The sequence below is a fragment of the Mirounga leonina genome, unplaced genomic scaffold (assembly GCF_011800145.1).
Source record: "Mirounga leonina isolate KUSES-001 unplaced genomic scaffold, KU_Mleo_1.0 Mir_171, whole genome shotgun sequence".
Taxonomy (NCBI): Eukaryota; Metazoa; Chordata; class Mammalia; order Carnivora; family Phocidae; genus Mirounga; species Mirounga leonina.
In genome coordinates, this window is record NW_023270436.1 from 19565706 (window position 1) to 19584814 (window position 19109).

Below are 19109 nucleotides of genomic sequence, written 5' to 3' on the forward strand. Positions count from 1 at the left end.
CCCCTCTAATAATGTGTGATAATGTCCTTTTCCCCACGTCCTTGCCAGCACTAGATGTTATCAGTTTTTTTTTTTTTTTAATGTTGCCAATCTGATGGGAAGATGGAACTGCCATTGAAAATACATGTCAAGGGGAGCCTGGGTGGCTCAGTCGCATTAAGCGTCTGCCTTCAGCTCAGGTCATGATCCCAGGGTCCTGGGATCGAGTCCCACACCGGGCTCTCTGCTCAGCGGGAGGCCTGCTTCTCCCTCTCCCACTCCCCCTGCTTGTGTTCCTGCTCTCGCTCTCTCTCTGTCAAATAAATAAATAAAATCTTTTTTAAAAAAAAGAAAATACATAATCAAAAACACAAGAAAAGATAAAAGGTGCTCGGTTTTGCATTCCTGAAACTTCTATGTTCTAAGATAGGTGAGCCCTTGAAGGCCCAGCAGGTGAGTTGCCCCCTGCCCCTCACTTTCTTCATCAGGCATGACAGAGTTTCTGGCAGGAAAGGATCTTAGGGGATGTTTCCATCTTTCTGTCCCCTCCACTTCCACTCCTGAGACCCCACGACTCTGTAAAGATATGACAAATCACTTCCTCTTCCAAAAAAGAAAGTGGGGTGCATGGCTTTGTGTTCTGGAGTTGGCTAAGTGACTGAGGGTCAATGTAAGGCCACCTGATGGGGACTCGGAGGCCCTGGGATTCAGCCTGGCTGGGCTGTGGGCCACCTGCGTGACCTTGGGCAAGCCACCCTCCCTCCCTGACCTCGGTTTCTATTTGTGTGAAATAAAAGGAAAAGGCGGGGCCCTGGAGGCTGCATTTTAACTTGTGCCCCAGGAGGCCATTGACCACACTCCCAGGGACACAAGTCTCCTTCTGGCTCTGAGATGCAGTAGGAGTTCATGCATTCCCAGACACTCAACCCAAGTCCAGCTCATGTCTTGGGCGGGAAGTATCTATCTCATTTTTCCCATTTTTCCTGATGCCCTAGCTCCAGAGATAATCTGTAGTTAGTTAGTTAGTAAGCTAGCTTTTCAACTGGTTCTGTTGGCATCACATGGTAATGACCAACGTCAAAGAGTGACTTTGACTGAGGCACAAATTAAGAAGTCTCTGTACTAGGACGTGCATACAGCCGGGCCTTTGGTGGCCATCCCCTGCCACCCCCTTATAATGCACTCTGTTTATCTAAGCCCTTCACTCTGGGATTTCGCTTCTTGGAAACCCATCCACATGGGTATATTTTTGTGCTCACCGACCATGATGTCTTTGGTGCCAAAGCCTGAGAATGCCAGTCCCCATCGTCTTGAACTTCCAGAGAAGTTTTACGGGGAATACAGGGAAATGAATGAATTCCGGAGAGTTCTAGTCTGTGGCAGTGAATGGAAATTGTTTTACAGGGAATACGAATAATGGTCAAATAAATATGGAATAGAAGTAAAACCGGAAAGGTTCATATAAACACGTATTTCAAGGCAGGAAAACAGTTTCAGCTCTGGCTGGATTTTGGAAGTGGGGCTTTATCTTGAGCCTCACTGTTCATCAATCTTTGACCTACATAGGGAACAATGAAAATGAGCAGAACTATGTAATTAAGAGCAGAAGCTGGGGAAAGACAAGCAGTCTGGTTTTAAAGACTGCCTTCATCCCTCAGAAGCTGTGTGAGATCGGAGAAATTGCTTCACTTCTCTGAACCTCTGTTTGTTCATCTGTAAAATGGGGATGATGATAGTATCCACCTAGTGAGATTGTTGTGGGTGTAAGTGATACACACAGAAAGCTCTTGGCACAGTATCGGACATGCGGTGAGTGTTCAGTAATTAATCACAGGGACTACTATGGTCCTTGTTTCTTTCATATCTATGTCATGATCTCTCAGGAACCTAGGAAAGGATGTGTCCAGGTGCTTCCACTAGTTCCAGGAACCCAAGATAAACCAAAGCTGATCACTAACTTCAGCAAACCATGGCACAGGTTTTTGCTCTTAATTTTTTGGCTTCATTTCATGCAGAGTGAATTCACTCGACATTAACCAATGCTTCCAATTTCCCTTTCAGTTAATCAAGACAGCTTTGAACACGCATTAGAAGGTGAGTTCCATAATGAAAAAAAAATCCAATAAATCAAGCTAATAGCAGAAAACAAGGGTAGGTTCTTGCCTGTCCTTCTCCAGGCGCTTTAAAAAATAAGCAGAAATTCCATCTCCACACTGCTGAAAATTATTTCAAAACAAAACATTGTAAAAGAAACAAACCATTGAATTTGCAACCGAGGGTCCTAACTATGACCTGAAAGGGATTTGTCACCAGTTCTGTTCTTGAGGTAAGAAAATCTGAGGGTCCACATGCCTGAGAAAGGCACAACCCAGCTGTATGACTTTTCATCCACATGGCGCTCTTTAGGGGAAGTAAATCCAGTGATGCCTCACCTTCCATGCTGAGCACCCCGTCTGCCTGGGAGATGCTCTGTGGTCCATTTTCCCCAAGTTACCTGTCCCTGTATCCTCCTTGTTTTCTATTCTCCTCCTATTAAGAATTACCAAGTGAGGGGCACCTGGGTGGCTCAGTCGGTTAAGCGACTGCCTTCGGCTCAGGTCATGATCCTGGAGTCCCGGGATCGAGTCCCACATCGGGCTCCCTGCTCCGCAGGGAGTCTGCTTCTCCCTCTGACCCTCCTCCCTCTCATGCTGTCTCTCATTCTCTCTCTCTCAAATAAATAAATAAAATCTTTTTTAAAAAATTAAAAAAATAATAATAATAATTACCAAGTGAGATTTATTAATGGGGAATGGATGGTAAACGCTAGCCAGGATTTTGTTTGGGTTTTTATTTTGTGGTTCCTTTCCCTTTCAACCCCTCCCATATATAAAACATTCTATATTCTGTATAACCTCCATTCACTTGGGTACCAAACCACTCACTGGGGCTGTGGTGTCATAAGATGTATATATATATATATATATATATATATATATATATATATATATGGTTTCGTTTTTATTTTAAAAAACTGATAACCAATTAAGGAGTTTTTATTATCATTTTGGGAGCCATTTAGCTTTCTGACAATAAATCATTCACTCAGAAGGTGGGGCCATGCGAACTACATGTCACTAGTTGCTCTCCTTTCCAACAGATGACATTTTTTTTTAAGATTTTATTTATTTATCTGACAGAGAGAGGGACAGATAGAGAGGGAACACAAGCAGGGGGAGTGGGAGAGGGAGAAGCAGGCTTCCCACTGAGCAGGGAGCCCGATGCGGGGCTCGATCCCAGGACCCCGGGATCATGACCTGAGCCAAAGGCAGACGCTTAACGACTGGGCCACCCAGGTGCCCCATACAGATGACATTTTAATCCCAACAGGCAGAGCCGGGCTCAAGCGTAAGTGCAGAGGTGGAGCGTGTATGAGTCACTCTGCAGGGAAAAGGGAGAGCATTTCGGGGTGTTATTGTCTGTCGCGTCAGGCCATCCCTTTGTTGCCTTTCGGCAACCAATGAACCATGGGAAAGTCTCAAAGGCCTAGGTTGCTCAGAGATGATGAGAGCCGTTGTAATGTTTCGTGCTCATGCATTTGTCATGGGTGTTAGCATCGATTTTTCAGACTTCGTAGAGTGGCGGTTAATGGATTATAGATTGGCCTGCAGCCAAACTCTGTGGGCCATGGCCGTGGAGAAATGGCAGAGAAAACCTGAGTGCGGGTGTCCGGAGGAGATGTGGGGTCTCCCTTCAGGCTGTGCATGTGGAAGGTAGTGGGGTGGGGGAGCTCCAGGTGAGGCCAAGCGGGTGCAACCGTGGCCTCTGAGAATCCAAACTGGGTCTTCACAGTTGGGTGTCGTGAGGGGCGGGGTGCAGTACTGAGAACAGGCCCAGCTGCCCAGCGCCCTCTCCTGGAGGGTCTGATAGAGCAGCTCTGGGAGGCACCTGTCAGTCTGGGTGCAAGGAGCTCCCCTTTCCCATGGAATGTCAAGCAAATCTGCCTTCCCAGTTAGCACATATGAGATTTTCTCCACGCCAACTCCCCCCCAAAAAAATGGGCATGGTATGACCAGGGGTTAAAAGAGTGTCATTCTCAGTAGCCCCATGACCACCCCACCCAAGGATGGGTCTGGGCTCCGTTGCAAAGAACCAGTCCCATTATCTCTAGTCTCTGCCTCTTCTCCCCTCTGGGGATGCTGGTCTAACGACTAAGGCTCTGCGATGTCAGCTCTTTCAATGAGTGCAGAACTGGGAAGGCAGGTGGCCACCTGGGAGCCAGGTGCCCATGCGGGTTGAGGGTATGAGACCAGAAGGCTTCACTGGCTTATGTGTTTAGTAGCAGAAGCAGCAGCCGAGACATCGCTGGAAGGGGGAAATATGGCACTGGCTATCTTCATCCCAGTCCTCATCATCTCCTTACTGCTGGGAGGAGCCTACATTTACATCACCAGGTAGGGGGCTTCGGGGCAGGGCGTGGGGGACTGCCATCCACTCAATGACCAGTGCACTGGAGGACAGGGTCTCCATCTGTAGCTTGGGGTTGGTGGCATTTGGGAGCTTGGAGATGACATGATTCAACTCAGCGCTGGGAGAAATACTCCTACTGAGCACCTCCCACCCCATCTGAGGCAGGAGGGCTGAGCATGCAGCAGCAAATAAGCTGGCACTACCCCTGAGCTCAAGGAGCTGTGGTTTAGTGGGAGAGACAGACACACTGACATCGATCCCATCATGCACTCATTCATTCGTTCACTTCCTCCATAAACGTGTCGACAATCTACTACATACCAGACATTGTCCTGCGTGTTGGGGATCATAGAACTTGCCTGCAATGAGGAAGGAAGGTATTTAGCCATGGCTAGGATATTCACTAATTCATTCAAATTCACAACTATTGAGCACCTACTATGTGCCAGGCAGTTTGGGGGGTGGGGGACAGTTCTAGGAACATCACTGTGGACAAAACCTAAGGAGATCTTTGTTATGTGGTGCCCAGGTTCTAATGGGAGGAAGATAGACAGCAAGTAAAGTATAATAAGAAAAGTAAATATGGTTTACTCTTGAACAATGTGAGGAGGGTGAGGGGTGCCGACAACCAGTGTGTTGAAAATCTGCATATATAACTTTTGACTCCCTGAAAACTTAACTACCAATAGCCTACTGTTGACCAGAAGCTTTACTGAGAACACAGTCGATTAACATGTGTTTTGTATGTTATATGTAATATATACCGTATTCTTTTTTTTTTTTTTTTGAGAGAGAGAGAGTGTGAGTGTGGGTGTTGGGGGCAGGGCAGAAAGAGAGGAAGAGAGAGAACCTCCAGCAGGCCCCATGCCCAGTGCAGAACCTGACATGAGACTGGATCTCCTGACCCTGAGATCATGACCTGAGTTGAAATAAAGAGTTGGACACTCAACAGACTGAGCTACCTAGGCGCCCCTAATACCGTATTCTTACAATGAAGTAAACTAGAGAAAAGAAAACGTTATGAAGAAAATCATAAGGGGGGAGCCTGGGTGGTTCAGTCAGTTAAGTATCTGCCTTTGGCTCAGCGGGGAGCCTGCTTCTCCCTCTCCTTCTGCCCCTCACCCACCACTTGTGCTCTCTCTCTCTAATAAATAAATAAAATCTTTTAAAAAAATCATAAGGAAGAGAAAATACACTTGCAGGACCATACTATATTTATCCAAAATTCCACATATAAGTCAACCTGTGCAGTTCAGACCTGTGTTGTTCAAAGGTCAACTGCGTACATTAGGGAGCAAAAGGGAGCTGGAGTAGGGGTGATGATTGCACTCTAGAAGAGGAGTCCCCACTGAGACATGACATTTGAGTAAGTACTTGAAAGCAATAACAAGTAACCTATGCAAATATCTGGAAGAGGAGGGTTCCAGGCACACACAGTATGTGCCAAGGCCCTGAGGCAGGCATCTGCCCAAGATCATTTTTTTCTGTTTTTGTGGATCCCACAGTGTTGAAGGGGGAGAGGAGAAATACACAAATTATGACACACTGTGTTACACAAACAGTGTAATACACAGAAATACACAAATTATAACACAACACATTGTGCTGAGCACAATGAAGGAAAGAAATAGAGTGTGGTAATAGAAAAACCACTTTTTAAATAGGTAGTCAGAGAAGGTTGTTCTGAGGCAACACGGTATATAGTTGGTGCTCAGTAAATGCTGATTATTGCTGTTGTCGTTCTGTGTGAAAGAGGGGCTCGAATCACCTTACAGGTGAAAACCAGCTGAGCTCCCCCGCTCTGCAGGAAGGGGAGGTACTGAGATTTTAGTTGTTAGTCACCCGCTTAGAAGTTGAGAGCAGTTATGATTTTGGTATTCACCCACTTGGATTCTCACTGCAAGAGGCTGTTTCTGCACACCTTCTTGGCATTTGTGGAGGTGCCCGTGCCCGGGAAGGGGCCCCAGCTAGCTGTCCTCCTCTGGTATTATAACTCCTATCTCCTTCGCTGTCCCTTTTCCAGATGTCGCTATTACTCCAACCTCCGCCTGCCCCTGATGTACTCCCACCCTTACAGCCAGATCACCGTGGAAACCGAGTTTGACAACCCCATTTATGAGACAGGGGTGAGTTGGTCTCTCTTCTCTTTTGGGTGGCAGACTTTGTATTGGGTACTAGGGACACAGTTGTAAACCAAATAGACCTGGTCCAGCCATTAATGAGCTTATAGTCTTGCAAAGGAGACAGAACCCAGTAATAATAAGAAGAAGAATATGGGGGCGCCTGGGTGGCTCAGTCATTCAGCATCTGCCTTCGGCTCAGGTCATGATCCCAGGGTCCTGGGATCGAGCCCCGCATCAGGCTCCCTGCTCAGCGGGAAGCCTGCTTCTCCCTCTCCCTCTGCCCTCGCTTGTGTTCCCTCTCTCGCTGTCTCTCTGTCAAATAAATAAATAAAATCTTCAAAAAAAAAAAAAAAAAAGGAGAATATGTACCATGAGCCGGGCACCTTAAATGCATAAGCTGCCCAAATCCCAGCAACTCTGTTGTATACCATGCAGTTACCTCTGATGGACTGATGACGATACTGAGGGTCAGAGAGACAAACAGATGATTTGGCCAAGGTTGCACACAGCCAAAAGCACAGCTTGGAGCCAAGATACAAATTCAAACTGATGCCATTAATCATTATATTATCCTGCCTCCCTTGAACCTCAAACAATCAAATAGGCCAATGGGTATCTTGATTATAACAAATCATCATTTTTAGGGACCATGGAAAATTTGCAGGGCACCATGATGCATGGTCAAGACATCCTAGCGCCTTAGCTGTACTCTACGAGTTAGAAGCAAATCACAGGTCCTGCCCACACTTAGGAAAGGGGATCATGCAAGAATGTGACCACCAGGAGGTGAGGAGAAGGGGGCCCACCTTTGAGTCTTCCCACCATACTCCCATCTACCATAGATGTGCTTGCTTATCTGTGTTGACCCAGCAGGAACAGTAGACCTCCATGAAAGCATGTGGCAATGACCTCTTCTGGGGCCAAGGCTCTGACTTCTTATATCTCCCAGCTCCTCTGCCTTGAAGGCCTGGAATATATTACACACACTTGACGAATATTGGAGAAATTGAAGGGGTTGCCGCCCACGTGTTATAGTCATTTTCAATATGGCACTGCTAAGAAGAGGTCGTATGTTATTTTACATTCTATATACCTTGTTTCCAAACCCAAAAAGAAGGTCAAGCTGATTTTTAAAAAAAAAGAGCACTTCAGAAACTAGATCTTACTAATACTTATTAGCATAGTGTATCAGCTACCCAGCACTATGATAAAGCTGAGTAACAAATAATCCCAAAACTCGGTCGCTCAAAGCAAGCGATGTTAATTTGCTCATCAGTCTGCGGGGTGGTGTTTTCAGTTTGTTGCAGCTGGGTGGTCATCCTGGCTCAGCTGTGCTCACTCACACATCTGGGATGGGCAGGTTGTTGGTCGGGTGACTCGGCTCTGCTCTCCACAGTCTTCACCTCCTCGGCTAGGACTAAAGGCTCTCAAGGCACGCTCTGCCTGTGGCTCCACCACGCAATGGTTTACCCAATCTGTGCTTCTCTCTCTTGCAGGAAACCAGGGAGTATGAAGTTTCCATTTAAGGACAGCTACTCCTGAGAAGGGAGCTCGCAGATCGGAACTCAACTACAACCTCCTTGAGAAATTCATCCAGAGACCACATGGCATTTGATTGAAACCCCAGAATGTTGTCTGTCTTTTCTTTAGACTCTTTATTGAAGATTCACTGTTTTCTTCGCTGTATTTATTATATTTAAAATTGAAATAGGTGTGTTTGGAGGTGTCGCAGCTGCGGCCAAATCCATGTGACAATCTCCTTTCCAAAGGCAGGCAGATGACCTGCAAAATGACCAACATGGCAGCAAAGGGAAAAAAAAAAAAAGCAGCTGGGTTTCCCCAACAGCAGGGGCCATCACCTGCAGCTCTTGCTACATCAAATTGCACACATTTGGGATCCATGCCCTTGGTGCTTTTAGGACAAATCCAAGCCCCAGGATTAGGTTGGAAAGGGTATCTCTTGATGGATTAACTTGGGTCGGACTTTAGCTTGAACAGGTCTGCTCCAAAACAAATCCCGGGTCCGCTCTTCCAAATGCTCTCAGCTTCTAGAAGGTCTCGCCACATCCCCTCCCTCCCATGATCCTTCCGAAGGCGGCAAAGGTGTGACCATGAGCATTCTCATCTGCCACCCTGGCCTCACTGGATGCTGGTAGAATCAAAAAATGTTGCAGGGTAGATGAGAGATTTGAGAATTCAGAGAGAGTGCGGGGGTGAGGGGGGGCATTGAGTGAAGTTAGTAAAATGTTCTTTCTTCTGACCCTCCACCAAGAATGAAAGGGAAGGGAATTTATGCTGCAGGTGCAAGAACTGATCCCTTTGTTCAGCAGGGCCCCCCTTAAGCTGTGACTGTAGATGCCCATGGGGAGCTTCCCCCACATAGTTACATGGTCCCTATTTTGGTAGCTTGTCTAGGCAGCTCTGGAGCTAGGGGAAGGCAGTTGGTTTTGACATACACATTGCCTCCTCCTGGCTAGAAGCTTGGGCTTCAATCTTGGGGGACCTGAGGCCCAATAATTTTCTTCTGCCAGAAAAGAATCCTGCTTATATGCTCCTTAAGGCATGCATTCATGACGCACAGCAAGAGATAATTCAAGGCTGCTTTCCAGCCACCCAAAACCCACCCCATTTTATGCAAAACAAAACAAAACAAAAACAAAAAACAACCAGAGGAGAATTGTTCCAGACCATTAGTAAGCAATGTCATATTTGGAGAAGGTTCAACGATGCAAATAATGTACCCTTTTTTTTAAAAAGGCAGAATCCAGTCTTTGCTTTTATTTCCATTTGATGCTTATTCTAACCCTAACCCTGGGTCACCTGGAAGGAAGAACTCTATTAATGATATTTAATTTTAGAACATACTATGGTTACGTGCAAACTAAACATTTGTCTTTTGTCGAGACTGACAAAATATGAAATCTTTATTCTAACCCTGTTCCCTAAAAGTGGCCTAAGAATCCTTATTGGCTGTTGGAGGAATAGAAAAGGTGTTGATTTTTTTTTTTTTTTTTTCAGGATACCGATGTCTTAGTTATGTCTTTAGTAGCACAGCACCTATGACCATGTTTTAAAAGTTTATTTTCACCTAGAGATGGATCGTGTGAGCTTGGCAATGTCCGGTGTGATTGGAAAGACAGGTTGGTGTCTGTTTTTCTTTTTAGAATACCTGAATGTGTATTTGTAACATGTAAAGGTAAAAACATAATAATAGTGCCCAAAATGCACTGGGCGTCTCATTTCAGCTCATACGTGTCTGTTTTTATAAGATCGATGTCAAAACCCCTTGGGATTAAATATTTTTGAACAGGATACAATCTTGAGCAACTCAAGAACCAACTGAACCTTCCTACAAGCCACTCTTTGTTTTTAAAACAGTGGGGAAATACGTTTACAGAGATTTCGAGCTTCAAAGAATGCATGTGATGGTGTGTATTACATGCTAATTCCTGTAAGCTGTATCTGTCAGCTACCGCCCTGTGCTTTGAAAATGCACACACTCGATCCTTTTCATCTTGGAGCTCCTCGTTTTGCTTTTTTTTGGGGGGGGGGCGCTGGGGAGGAGTAGAATTATTTAGCCAACATAAGTATGCTGGTTGCAACTTGAGGGCCATCCTACTTAGTTCCACAGACATGCTTTAAATACTTTCTGAAGCCAGCTCCGTGGAAAGCCTCCAGTAACTCAGGCTGATAGCTTTGGAAACTGCAAAACTGCCCAGCAGGAAGCAAAGCGACGACATAATTAGGATGGGTTGTATAAGCAGAAGTGACTTGGCAAATATATGGGGAGATTAAGGCTGAGCATAAGCCTTGGGCAAAAATGACCTTTCTTTGGCGGTAAATCCGAAGGGTATGACTTTCCTATGCCCTTGAGAAGTCATGGGGGGGGGGGGACGGGGCGGTCATGCGAGGTCAGATATTATGGAGTTGTCCAGCACCCTCAAAGGTAGGCTTTCTCCTGGGACGTTTTCATTTTCATTTTATCCCCAAACAGAATAAAAAGCAAAACAAACTTTCTAAGCTAGAATAATGAAGTTAAGTCATTTTCCACTTTGTATATATTGATGCTAATAAAACAAATGAAAAAGAGGCAAAGCTATGGGGTTTTTGTTACAAAGACACTGCAGGGTGGCATCGAGGGGGAGGGGGTGTTTCTGGTGTCTGGGGATTGGGTTGAGGTAACACCTGCTGACACTTTGATTGACAAGACAGGCTGCCAACTTGGGAATGGTTTCGGGAACATCGGGTGGGATGTTCAGATCAAGACAGGACAGCGGGCTGCCGTGACAAAGACGGGAGGCTTAAACAGCAGAGGGTTATTTCTTGCAGTTTTGGAGGCTGGAAGTCCAAGACCAGGGTGCTGGCCATTCAGTTCCTGGTGAAAACTCTCTTCCTAGCCTGCAGATAGGCTTCCCTCTCTGTCCTCTTCTTCTTATAAGACCACACTGCTATGGGATTCAGGCTCCACTCTTAGGACTTCCTTTACCCTTAATTACCACCTCCAGGCCCTGTCTCCAAAAACAGTCACATGGGGGATTAGGACTCCAACTTATGAATTGGGGGTGGGACACAATTCAGCCCATAGCATTCCACCCCCTGGCCCCCCAAAATTCATGTCCTTCTTTTATGCAAAAGATTCATTCCATCCCAATACCCCCAAAGTCTTAACTCATTCCAGCATCAGATATAAAATCAAAAGTCCAAAGTCTTATCTAAATATCCTTGAGGGGCAACTGGATGACTCAGTTGGTTAAGTGTCTGATACTTGGTTAAGGCTCAGGTCATGATCTCAGGGTCGTGGGATGGAGCTCTGCTTGGGCTCTCTGCTCAGTGGGGAGTCTGCTTGTAATTCTCTCCCTCTGCCCCTCCCCCTGCTTGCACTCTGTCTCTCTCTCTCTGCTCTCTCTCTTTCAAATAAATAAATAAATCTTCAAAAAAATAATAAGTATCATTGAAATCGGGTATGGGTCACCCCAAGGCAAATTCCCCTCTAGCTGTGAAGCTATGAAACTAAACAAATTATGTCCCTCCACACGATGATAGGATAAGCATAGGATGGACGTTCCCATTCCAAAAAGGACAATTCAGAAGGAAGAAAGGGGTGACGGATCCCAAGTAAATCCAAAACCTAGCAAGGCAAATTCCATTAGATTTTAAGGTTCGAGAATAATCCTCTGTCATTCAGTGCCCTGCCTTGCAAGGCTCTGGGGGAGTGGTGGGGGCAGCCCCATCCCCTGAGGCACTGGGTGGGGTCATTCTGGCAGAAACCAGAGACACAGCCCCAGCCCCAGCCTTTGAAACCAAGGGGGAAACAGCCTTGTCTTTGGACCGGTGGTGGAAGTGACAGCCGTGATGACCTCTGAATCACCTGCAGGATCCTTCTTCCCTCTCCTTGAAGAACAGCACCTCCACAGCTGAGTAGCTGTGTGGCCAGGTCCTGTAGGATCCAAGAAATGCCACAACCCCTCCTTCACTCCGTCCCATTCTCTCTGTCCTGTTTGGTATCATCCCATCTGTATTCCTGGCTCCCGCAGAGATGCCTGAGTAATCCAGGAGTCTGACCCACGATCTATTCATCAGCCCCGTTGTTCAGCCACACCCTTACTGCTCTCTTCAGATCAAGCTTTCTCATTTTTTGTAATGCGAAGAAGGCTGAGAATTTGCCAGATCTTCAAATTCCCGCTCCTGTTTGTTTAACAAACCTTCTTCCATCCATCTTTCTCCTTTTGCACTTTTACGTAAGACGTCAGGAAGATCAAGCCACTCCTCCAACGCTTTGCTTTGAAATCTCCGCAGCTAAAGATCAATCTTGTTGCTCCCAAGTTCTACCTTCCTATAAAAGACTAGAACACAGTTCAGTCAATTTCTGTGCCACTTTAACGCAAGGATCACCTTCATTCCAGTTTCCATGAACATGTGCCTCGTGTTTGCTTGAGACCTCATGAGAATGACATCCACCGTCTGTATTTTAAATCACATTTTATTCGAGGCAGTGTAGGCTTTCTCTAGCATGCAACTCAAAACCCCTCCAGCCTCTACCCATTCCTCAGCTCCAAAGCTCCTTCCACGTTTCTTTTTTCCAAAGTAGAAAGATCCTGGTGGGAAATAGACTAACAGAGTCAAAAGAAGACAATCTGATCAAAATGTGGGTCCAACATTGCTGTCCCTGAAGCCTTCAAGTTCAACCTGCTCTCTAGTGATGGAGCAGAGGATCAAGGGTGAGGAATGAGGGAAAGAAGACGGTTCTATCCATCAACTCTCTTTCCTCTAACCTGAAACGCCACAAAATACTGAGCACCCAAAAAAGAGTGGGAAAGTCAACTATGTTTTATAAGTGTATTGGTTGTGAGAGATCAGGAAAAAAGATGTTCAAATCTCCCTCTAGAGCCTGGTCATGACAAACTCCCACGAGTGGGTCAGAATCCTAAGTAATCATTCAAAAATCAGCTATTGGAATGTTTACCTTCCAGTTACACTGTAAGGGTGCATGAGGCACCCGGATGGCTCCGTTGGTTGAGCATCAGACTCTCCATTTTAGCTCAGGTCATGGTCTCAGGGTTTTGAGATTGAGCCCGGCATCGTGCTCCACCCTGGGTGTGGAGCCTGCTTGGGATTCTCTCTCTCTCCTTCTCCCTCGGCCACTCCCTCCCCCACCTTTTCTAAAATAAATAAATAAATATTTAAAAATAAGAAGGAAGATTAAAAACAAAAAACACTGTAAAGGTGCAAAGGATCATTGCTTCCTTCCTAACAGTGAGAATAAGCTGGTTAAGCTAAAATAAACATAGCTTAAAAAAAAAATTAAAAAACGGGGTGCCTGGGTGGCTCAGTCGTTAAGCGTCCTGGGTCCTGGGATCGAGCCCCGTATTGGGCTCCCTGCTCAGCGGGAAGCCTGCTTCTCCCTCTCCCACTCCCCCTGCTTGTGTTCCTTCTCTTGCTCTCTCTCTCTCTCTGTCAAAAAAAAAAAATTAGAAATATGGGATAAAAAACACCCAAATTAATGAAATTCCAGAAGGAGGTGAGCCCTTCCTAGGATGGAAGAGGTTCATGTCTGTTTTAACCTCTGAGAGCACAGGGGAAATGTGAGCAAAACCACCATAGCAGGAATGAGGAGACTAACAGCTGATTAAAAAAAAAAAAAAATTAATGGCTGCCTGTCTGTGGGTGACACATAAGAATCCCAAGAAGCTCCAGCCACAAAGCCATTTGGCGCGCACCCCCCAACTCTATCCCATAGGACCTTCACAGAACTCATGGGTCATGCCAGAACCTGGGAGCAGGACAGGAGAGCCGGGGGCAATCCCTCCATACCCAAGAAGGCCGTCCCTGTAGGATGAATGGAAACACCTGCCATCCCACATGGCCTTCAAAAGAACCTCCTTCTCACGCTCCAAACCAGCTAGAGATGTTCCTGTCACTCTTCTCAAGCCACCACCTCGTCTGTTCAGTTTAACTATTGATGCCTCCTTGACAGTGGGTTTGTTCAAACTGAAGCTCAAGAAAATCATAATTTATGGGGTCATTTTGAACAAGTAGAGAAAACTCATACATTAGAATCTGATGAGTCAATTGCTCCCATTTTATTGTATCTTTACAGTACCGGTGTCGTATTTTGATTTGATTGACCAGTCAACCCTTTTGCGTGAGCTGTAGACACACTTGAAATGTGGCCGGCCTTCCCTGGTTGCGGAGAGAACTGTATTAACAATTAGAGGATCGTTGAGAGACTCGCTAAACGTTTACCATATACATACCACAGAGGATGAGAGAGGGAGAGAGTGCCCATTCTAGGAGACGCAGTGTGGTCTGATGGTTAAGTACACCAATTCTGGAGCCAGAGAGGTTGGGTTCATACCCGCTTCTGATGCTTGTTAGCTCTGTGACCTTGAGCAAGCGACTGAACCCCCTACTGCTTCTGCTCCCCCATCCATGAAATGAGGATGATGGGGCTGCAGTTGAGAGTCCAATGAGTTAATACACATGAAGGACCCGGAACGGTATCTGCACCTAACAAGGGCTCTGCAAGTGTTTGCTAGGAGTGGTGTGCTTGTAATTGTAGATGAGCTCCTGCTTCATTTTTGCTGTGGTCAGTCCCAGGCCAGGGGAGACTAGGACATGGTCCCTGCCCGCTTGGACCTTCTAATCCAGCGGGAAGGCTGACCAGAATCAACAAGCCGCACAAATTAATATATGAACACAAGCAGTGATACATGCTAAGAATGAAAAGTGCAGGGATATGCCAGGTGGACTCGTGATTAGGGGCGAGTGGGCAAGGGGGTGATTTTAAGCTGGGATCTAAAGGATAAATAGAGGGGCGCCTGGGTGGCTGGGTTGGTAGAGTGATGGACTCTTGGTTTCGGCTCAGGTCATGATATCCAGGTCATGGGATCGAGGCCCGCAGTGGGCTTCATGCTATCATGGAATCAGCTTGGGATTCTTGTCTCCTCCTCTGCTCCTCTCCCTGCTCTCTCTCTGTGTCTTTCTAAAATAAATAAAATATTTTTAAAAAAATAAATAGGGTGCCTGGGTGGCTCAGTTGGTTAAGCGACTGCCTTCGGCTCAGGTCATGATCCTGGAGTCCCTGGATCGAGTCCCGCATCGGGCTCCCTGCTTGGCAGGGAGTCTGCTTCTCCCTCTGACCCTCCCCCCTCTCATGTGCTCTCTCTCATTCTCTCTCAAATAAATAAATAAAATCTTTAAAAAAATAATAATAATAAAAAAATAAACAAAGGATGAATAGAGGGGTAAAAGAATGTTTGGGTAAAGCTTTGGGGCAGAGGGAGCACGTGGAGGGAGGACGATGGGAGCTCGGCACCTTTGATGGATGGCCGGTGTGGCTGGAGGGAGGTGGTTGAAGGCACAAGGGGGCCTGGAAAGCCAGGTTTGGGCAGATCTCCAAGGCAAGCAGGAGGGAGACTCCACTGGACTTCTCTGTTCAGTGCTCCCTCCGGTGGCCACCTGGGGAATGCGCTCCAAGGTTTAGGTAATTGTCAAGGATTGGGGCCATTTCTCTCAGCGACAGCTCAGAGCAAACGGAGACGGCGGGGCATGCGGAGGCAGCCTGATGGTTGTCTGAGTGCTCCTTCCCTGAAGTGTCCCATCATTTCCATTATAAAACAGAGGGGTGGGCTTCTGAAAGCTTCCCTGGGGAGGAGAAGCTTCTTTAGCTAGTGGGGGGGGGGGGGGTGGCGGGAGGGACCGGGGGGGGGCTGTCACTCATGGACCTGTCACTCAATCAGTTCTGGAATGGAGATCCCAAGGAAGGACAGACCGGGCGAAGAAGAAGACGGAAAGGTCAGAGTGCATCCAGGGTGACTTCAGAACCAAGATTTGCTTTCCTGGGGCTGGCTGCCCTAAGGCTGAGGACAATAGTGGAGACACAGAGTCTCCCTTGAGACCAGAAGCCACCCTGACTAGCAGAGGTGCTTCAAACCCCCAGCGAGATGGACGGACCGCCCTGGGCCAGGAGGCAGAACCAGGAAGAACTGACCAAGGGAATCCCAGCCTGCATAACACAGAAATAATACTTAAGGGGCGCCTGGGTGGCTCAGATGGTTGAGCATCTGCCTTCGGCTCAGGTCATGATCTCTGGCTCCTGGGATCGAGTCCTGTGTCGGGGCTCCTTGCTCAGAGGGGAGCCTGCTTCTCCCTGTCTCTCTGCCTCTCCCCTTGCTGGTGCGCTCTCTGTCTCTCTCTCTCTCAAATGAATAAATAAAATCTTTTTAAAAAAAAAAGAAATAGGGCGCCTGGGTGGCTCAGTTGGTTAAGCGACTGCCTTCCGCTCAGGTCATGATCCTGGAGTCCTGGGATCGAGCCCCGCATCGGACTCCCTGCTCCGCGGGAAGCCTGCTTCTCCCTCTCCCACTCCCCGTTTGTGTTCCCTCTCTCGCTGTGTCTTTCTCTGTCAAATAAATAAATAAATAAATAAATAAATAAATAATTAAAAAAATTAAAAAAAAAGAAAGAATACTTAATAGTAATAGTAGTAGCTGTCATTCTCTGGCCACTTGCTAGTTCTTTTTGTTTTGTTTTCTACATTTTAAATATACTTCTCATTTTAGAACAGTTTAAGAATTTCCCAGTTACCTGATGCATCTGAGGCTCAGAGAGGCCGTCCCTCGCCCAAGTCCGCACAGCTGGGACCCGAGGAAATGGGGTGCGGGAGGTGTGGCTACTGCTGGGGGTCCAGGGAAGGAAGGATGGAAGGCCAGGCTCCGCAGTGCTGCCCTCCTCCCAGGGCACCCAGAACCAGAGCAGGCTCTTTTAGCCCATGGATGCCCTGAGCAAAGGGACTCTGCTTTGTTTGACTTTTATCCCAGGAGGTGTTTGTCTGGGTTCCATGGTGACTAAGAGCTGAGACTCTGGGTTTGAATTTTGGCTCAATCTTTGATTAACAGCCTTATTGGGATGGGGGGGAGACTTGCTACCTCGCTGTAGAGTGCCCCAGGATGGGAAGGCTCCATCCCTACATAAAAGAAGGAGGAGATGTTACTGACTGTCCTGCATGTGATAGAATGTTGGGGCAGACACTGACAGGTACCCAGCCAACATCTGTTTCCCTGCCGTCTGCCAACACAGCCCCAATTTTGCTCAGAGCAACAATGAACCCATCCTCAAACAATGGGTCACTGCCAGTTTCAATTGGCATCATTCTGTTGCCCATCTTCCCATCCTCCTTTGCTGCTAGGGTTGATCTTCTAGCCCCTTCTGATCAATGAGTCTTGGCAGAAGTTCACTTGGCATGTGTGGGGGTGGGGGGGGAATGCTCTAAGGAACTGCTTTTCTGATAAAAGAGACAGACCCAGCTGTTGCAGCCCCAGCCCCCCTTCCTCACACCTTGAACCCAGTCGTGATGCTTCATGACTCCCATGGCCATTTTGCAATGGAAGTGTCCACCATGAGAACAAAAGCAACACAGTAAGAATAGGGGTGGGGGTCGAAACCCCTGGGCCTCCAATGGATGCTGCCAACATCATCCTACCTGACACAAGCATAAAACATAATTCATGAAACCAGCTCCCTAAATTGTGAAGGATAAGTGATGGTTTCTAGATGTTCTGCACAGTATCTACAGAAAATAGTTCATCACAGTGGAACCTAAAGGGCACCTGGGTGGCTCAGTCGGTTAAGCGTCTGCCTTCGCAGGTCATGATCCCAGGGTCCTGGGATCAAGAGTCCCACATTGGGCTTCCTGTTCTGTGGGGAGTCCGCTTCTCCCTCTACCTCTCCCCACTGCTCATGCGCTCTCTCTCTCTCTCAAATAAATAAATAAAATATTAAAAAAAAAAAAGTGGAACCTAAAAACAAAGACTTGAATGACACTTTCTGCAAAGTTGTACCAACTTTTCAGATCTTGTGTTTACCTACCTCCCATTCCAAGTTTCTCACCCTCCCTTCTCCTCCTCCTCCTTCTCCTCTCTCTCCCTCTCTCTCTCTCTCTCTCCATGGTATGACTCTGCCCAAGATTTACTAATCCTTTGCACTAAAAGACAGCAGAAGATAGAAAAACTGGTTTCAATATGAATTTCATGGCTTCAATGTTTCAAAGACCTAACTTTACATCTCCAGTAGTAGAAGTTTGTATCTGCACTAAACTAAGAAATGACCATTCTGAAAGCATGCCATTTCTACTGCTTGCAATATTGTTGCCTGGCGCAGCGTGGGTAGGCATTCAAGCATTTGTTGAAGGAAGGACCATCAACCAATAGACAAGCCCAAGGTGTGGTCAGCGGGCCCGGCCCGCTGGGTCTCTTTAAACCACCAGATGGCAGCCCTCTGCCATCCTAAAGATAACAGTCACGCTTCCCCTTGCTCACAAGGTTTATTTTCTTTGGACAAAATCATCTGATGAAATGGATTGTTCCCTTTTTTTTGAAGATTTTATTTATTTGAGAGAGAGAGAGAATGAGAGACAGAGGGAGCACAAGCAGGTGGAGAGGCAGAGGGAGAAGGAGAAGCAGACTCCCCACTGAGCAGGGAGGATTTGGGGCTCAATCCTAGGATCCCGGGATTACAACCGAAGGCAGACGCTCAACCGACTGAGCCACCTGATACAACAGAATTCGATATTGAAAATGAACAGGCTGCCCTTAGTCCTGGCTAGAGAAAGAGAAACCAGCATCGTGGTTACCTCATCCTGGCCAGGACAAAAACCCAGGCTGAGAGTGTTACTGACAGCAAATGGGGTTGCCTTGGACCCAGGGCTCATAGAGCGTCTCCCTCAACCGGAGTACCATGCCAAGTCCACAAAAGATTTTTTAAAAATCTAAATTGTACTAATGTTCTCTCACTGAGTAGGAGGCATATTATGAGGCACAGCACCCAGGGAAACTTCTTTAAAATCCTCTGTACCCATTGCTGTCCCAAGGGTCTCACATGCCATATGCTAAAATGTATTCCTCCTTTATGTGAAATTCAAATTCAACTGGGCACTTTATCTACCAACCCTACCTCCTTGTATAAAAGCAATGCATACCTTTTCTTTTCTTTTCTTTTCTTTTTTTAAGCAATGCGTACCTTTTCATTTCCCAATCCCCCAACCTGCCGCATCTTCCTTGG

General features: G+C 46.8%; 1 protein-coding gene across 1 annotated transcript in view; it reads left to right on the forward strand.

The window, feature by feature from the left end:
* SEZ6L (seizure related 6 homolog like) overlaps window positions 1-11058 on the forward strand; it is a 185024-nt gene extending 173966 nt beyond the window's left edge. The window contains exons 14-17 of the mRNA XM_035017248.1: window positions 2041-2073; window positions 4298-4412; window positions 6452-6554; window positions 8048-11058. Of these exons, the coding sequence (XP_034873139.1) occupies window positions 2041-2073; window positions 4298-4412; window positions 6452-6554; window positions 8048-8077 (281 nt within the window). The 3' untranslated portion in view covers window positions 8078-11058. The remainder of the gene's footprint in view (window positions 1-2040; window positions 2074-4297; window positions 4413-6451; window positions 6555-8047) is intronic.
* The last annotated feature ends 8051 nt before the right edge of the window (window positions 11059-19109 follow it).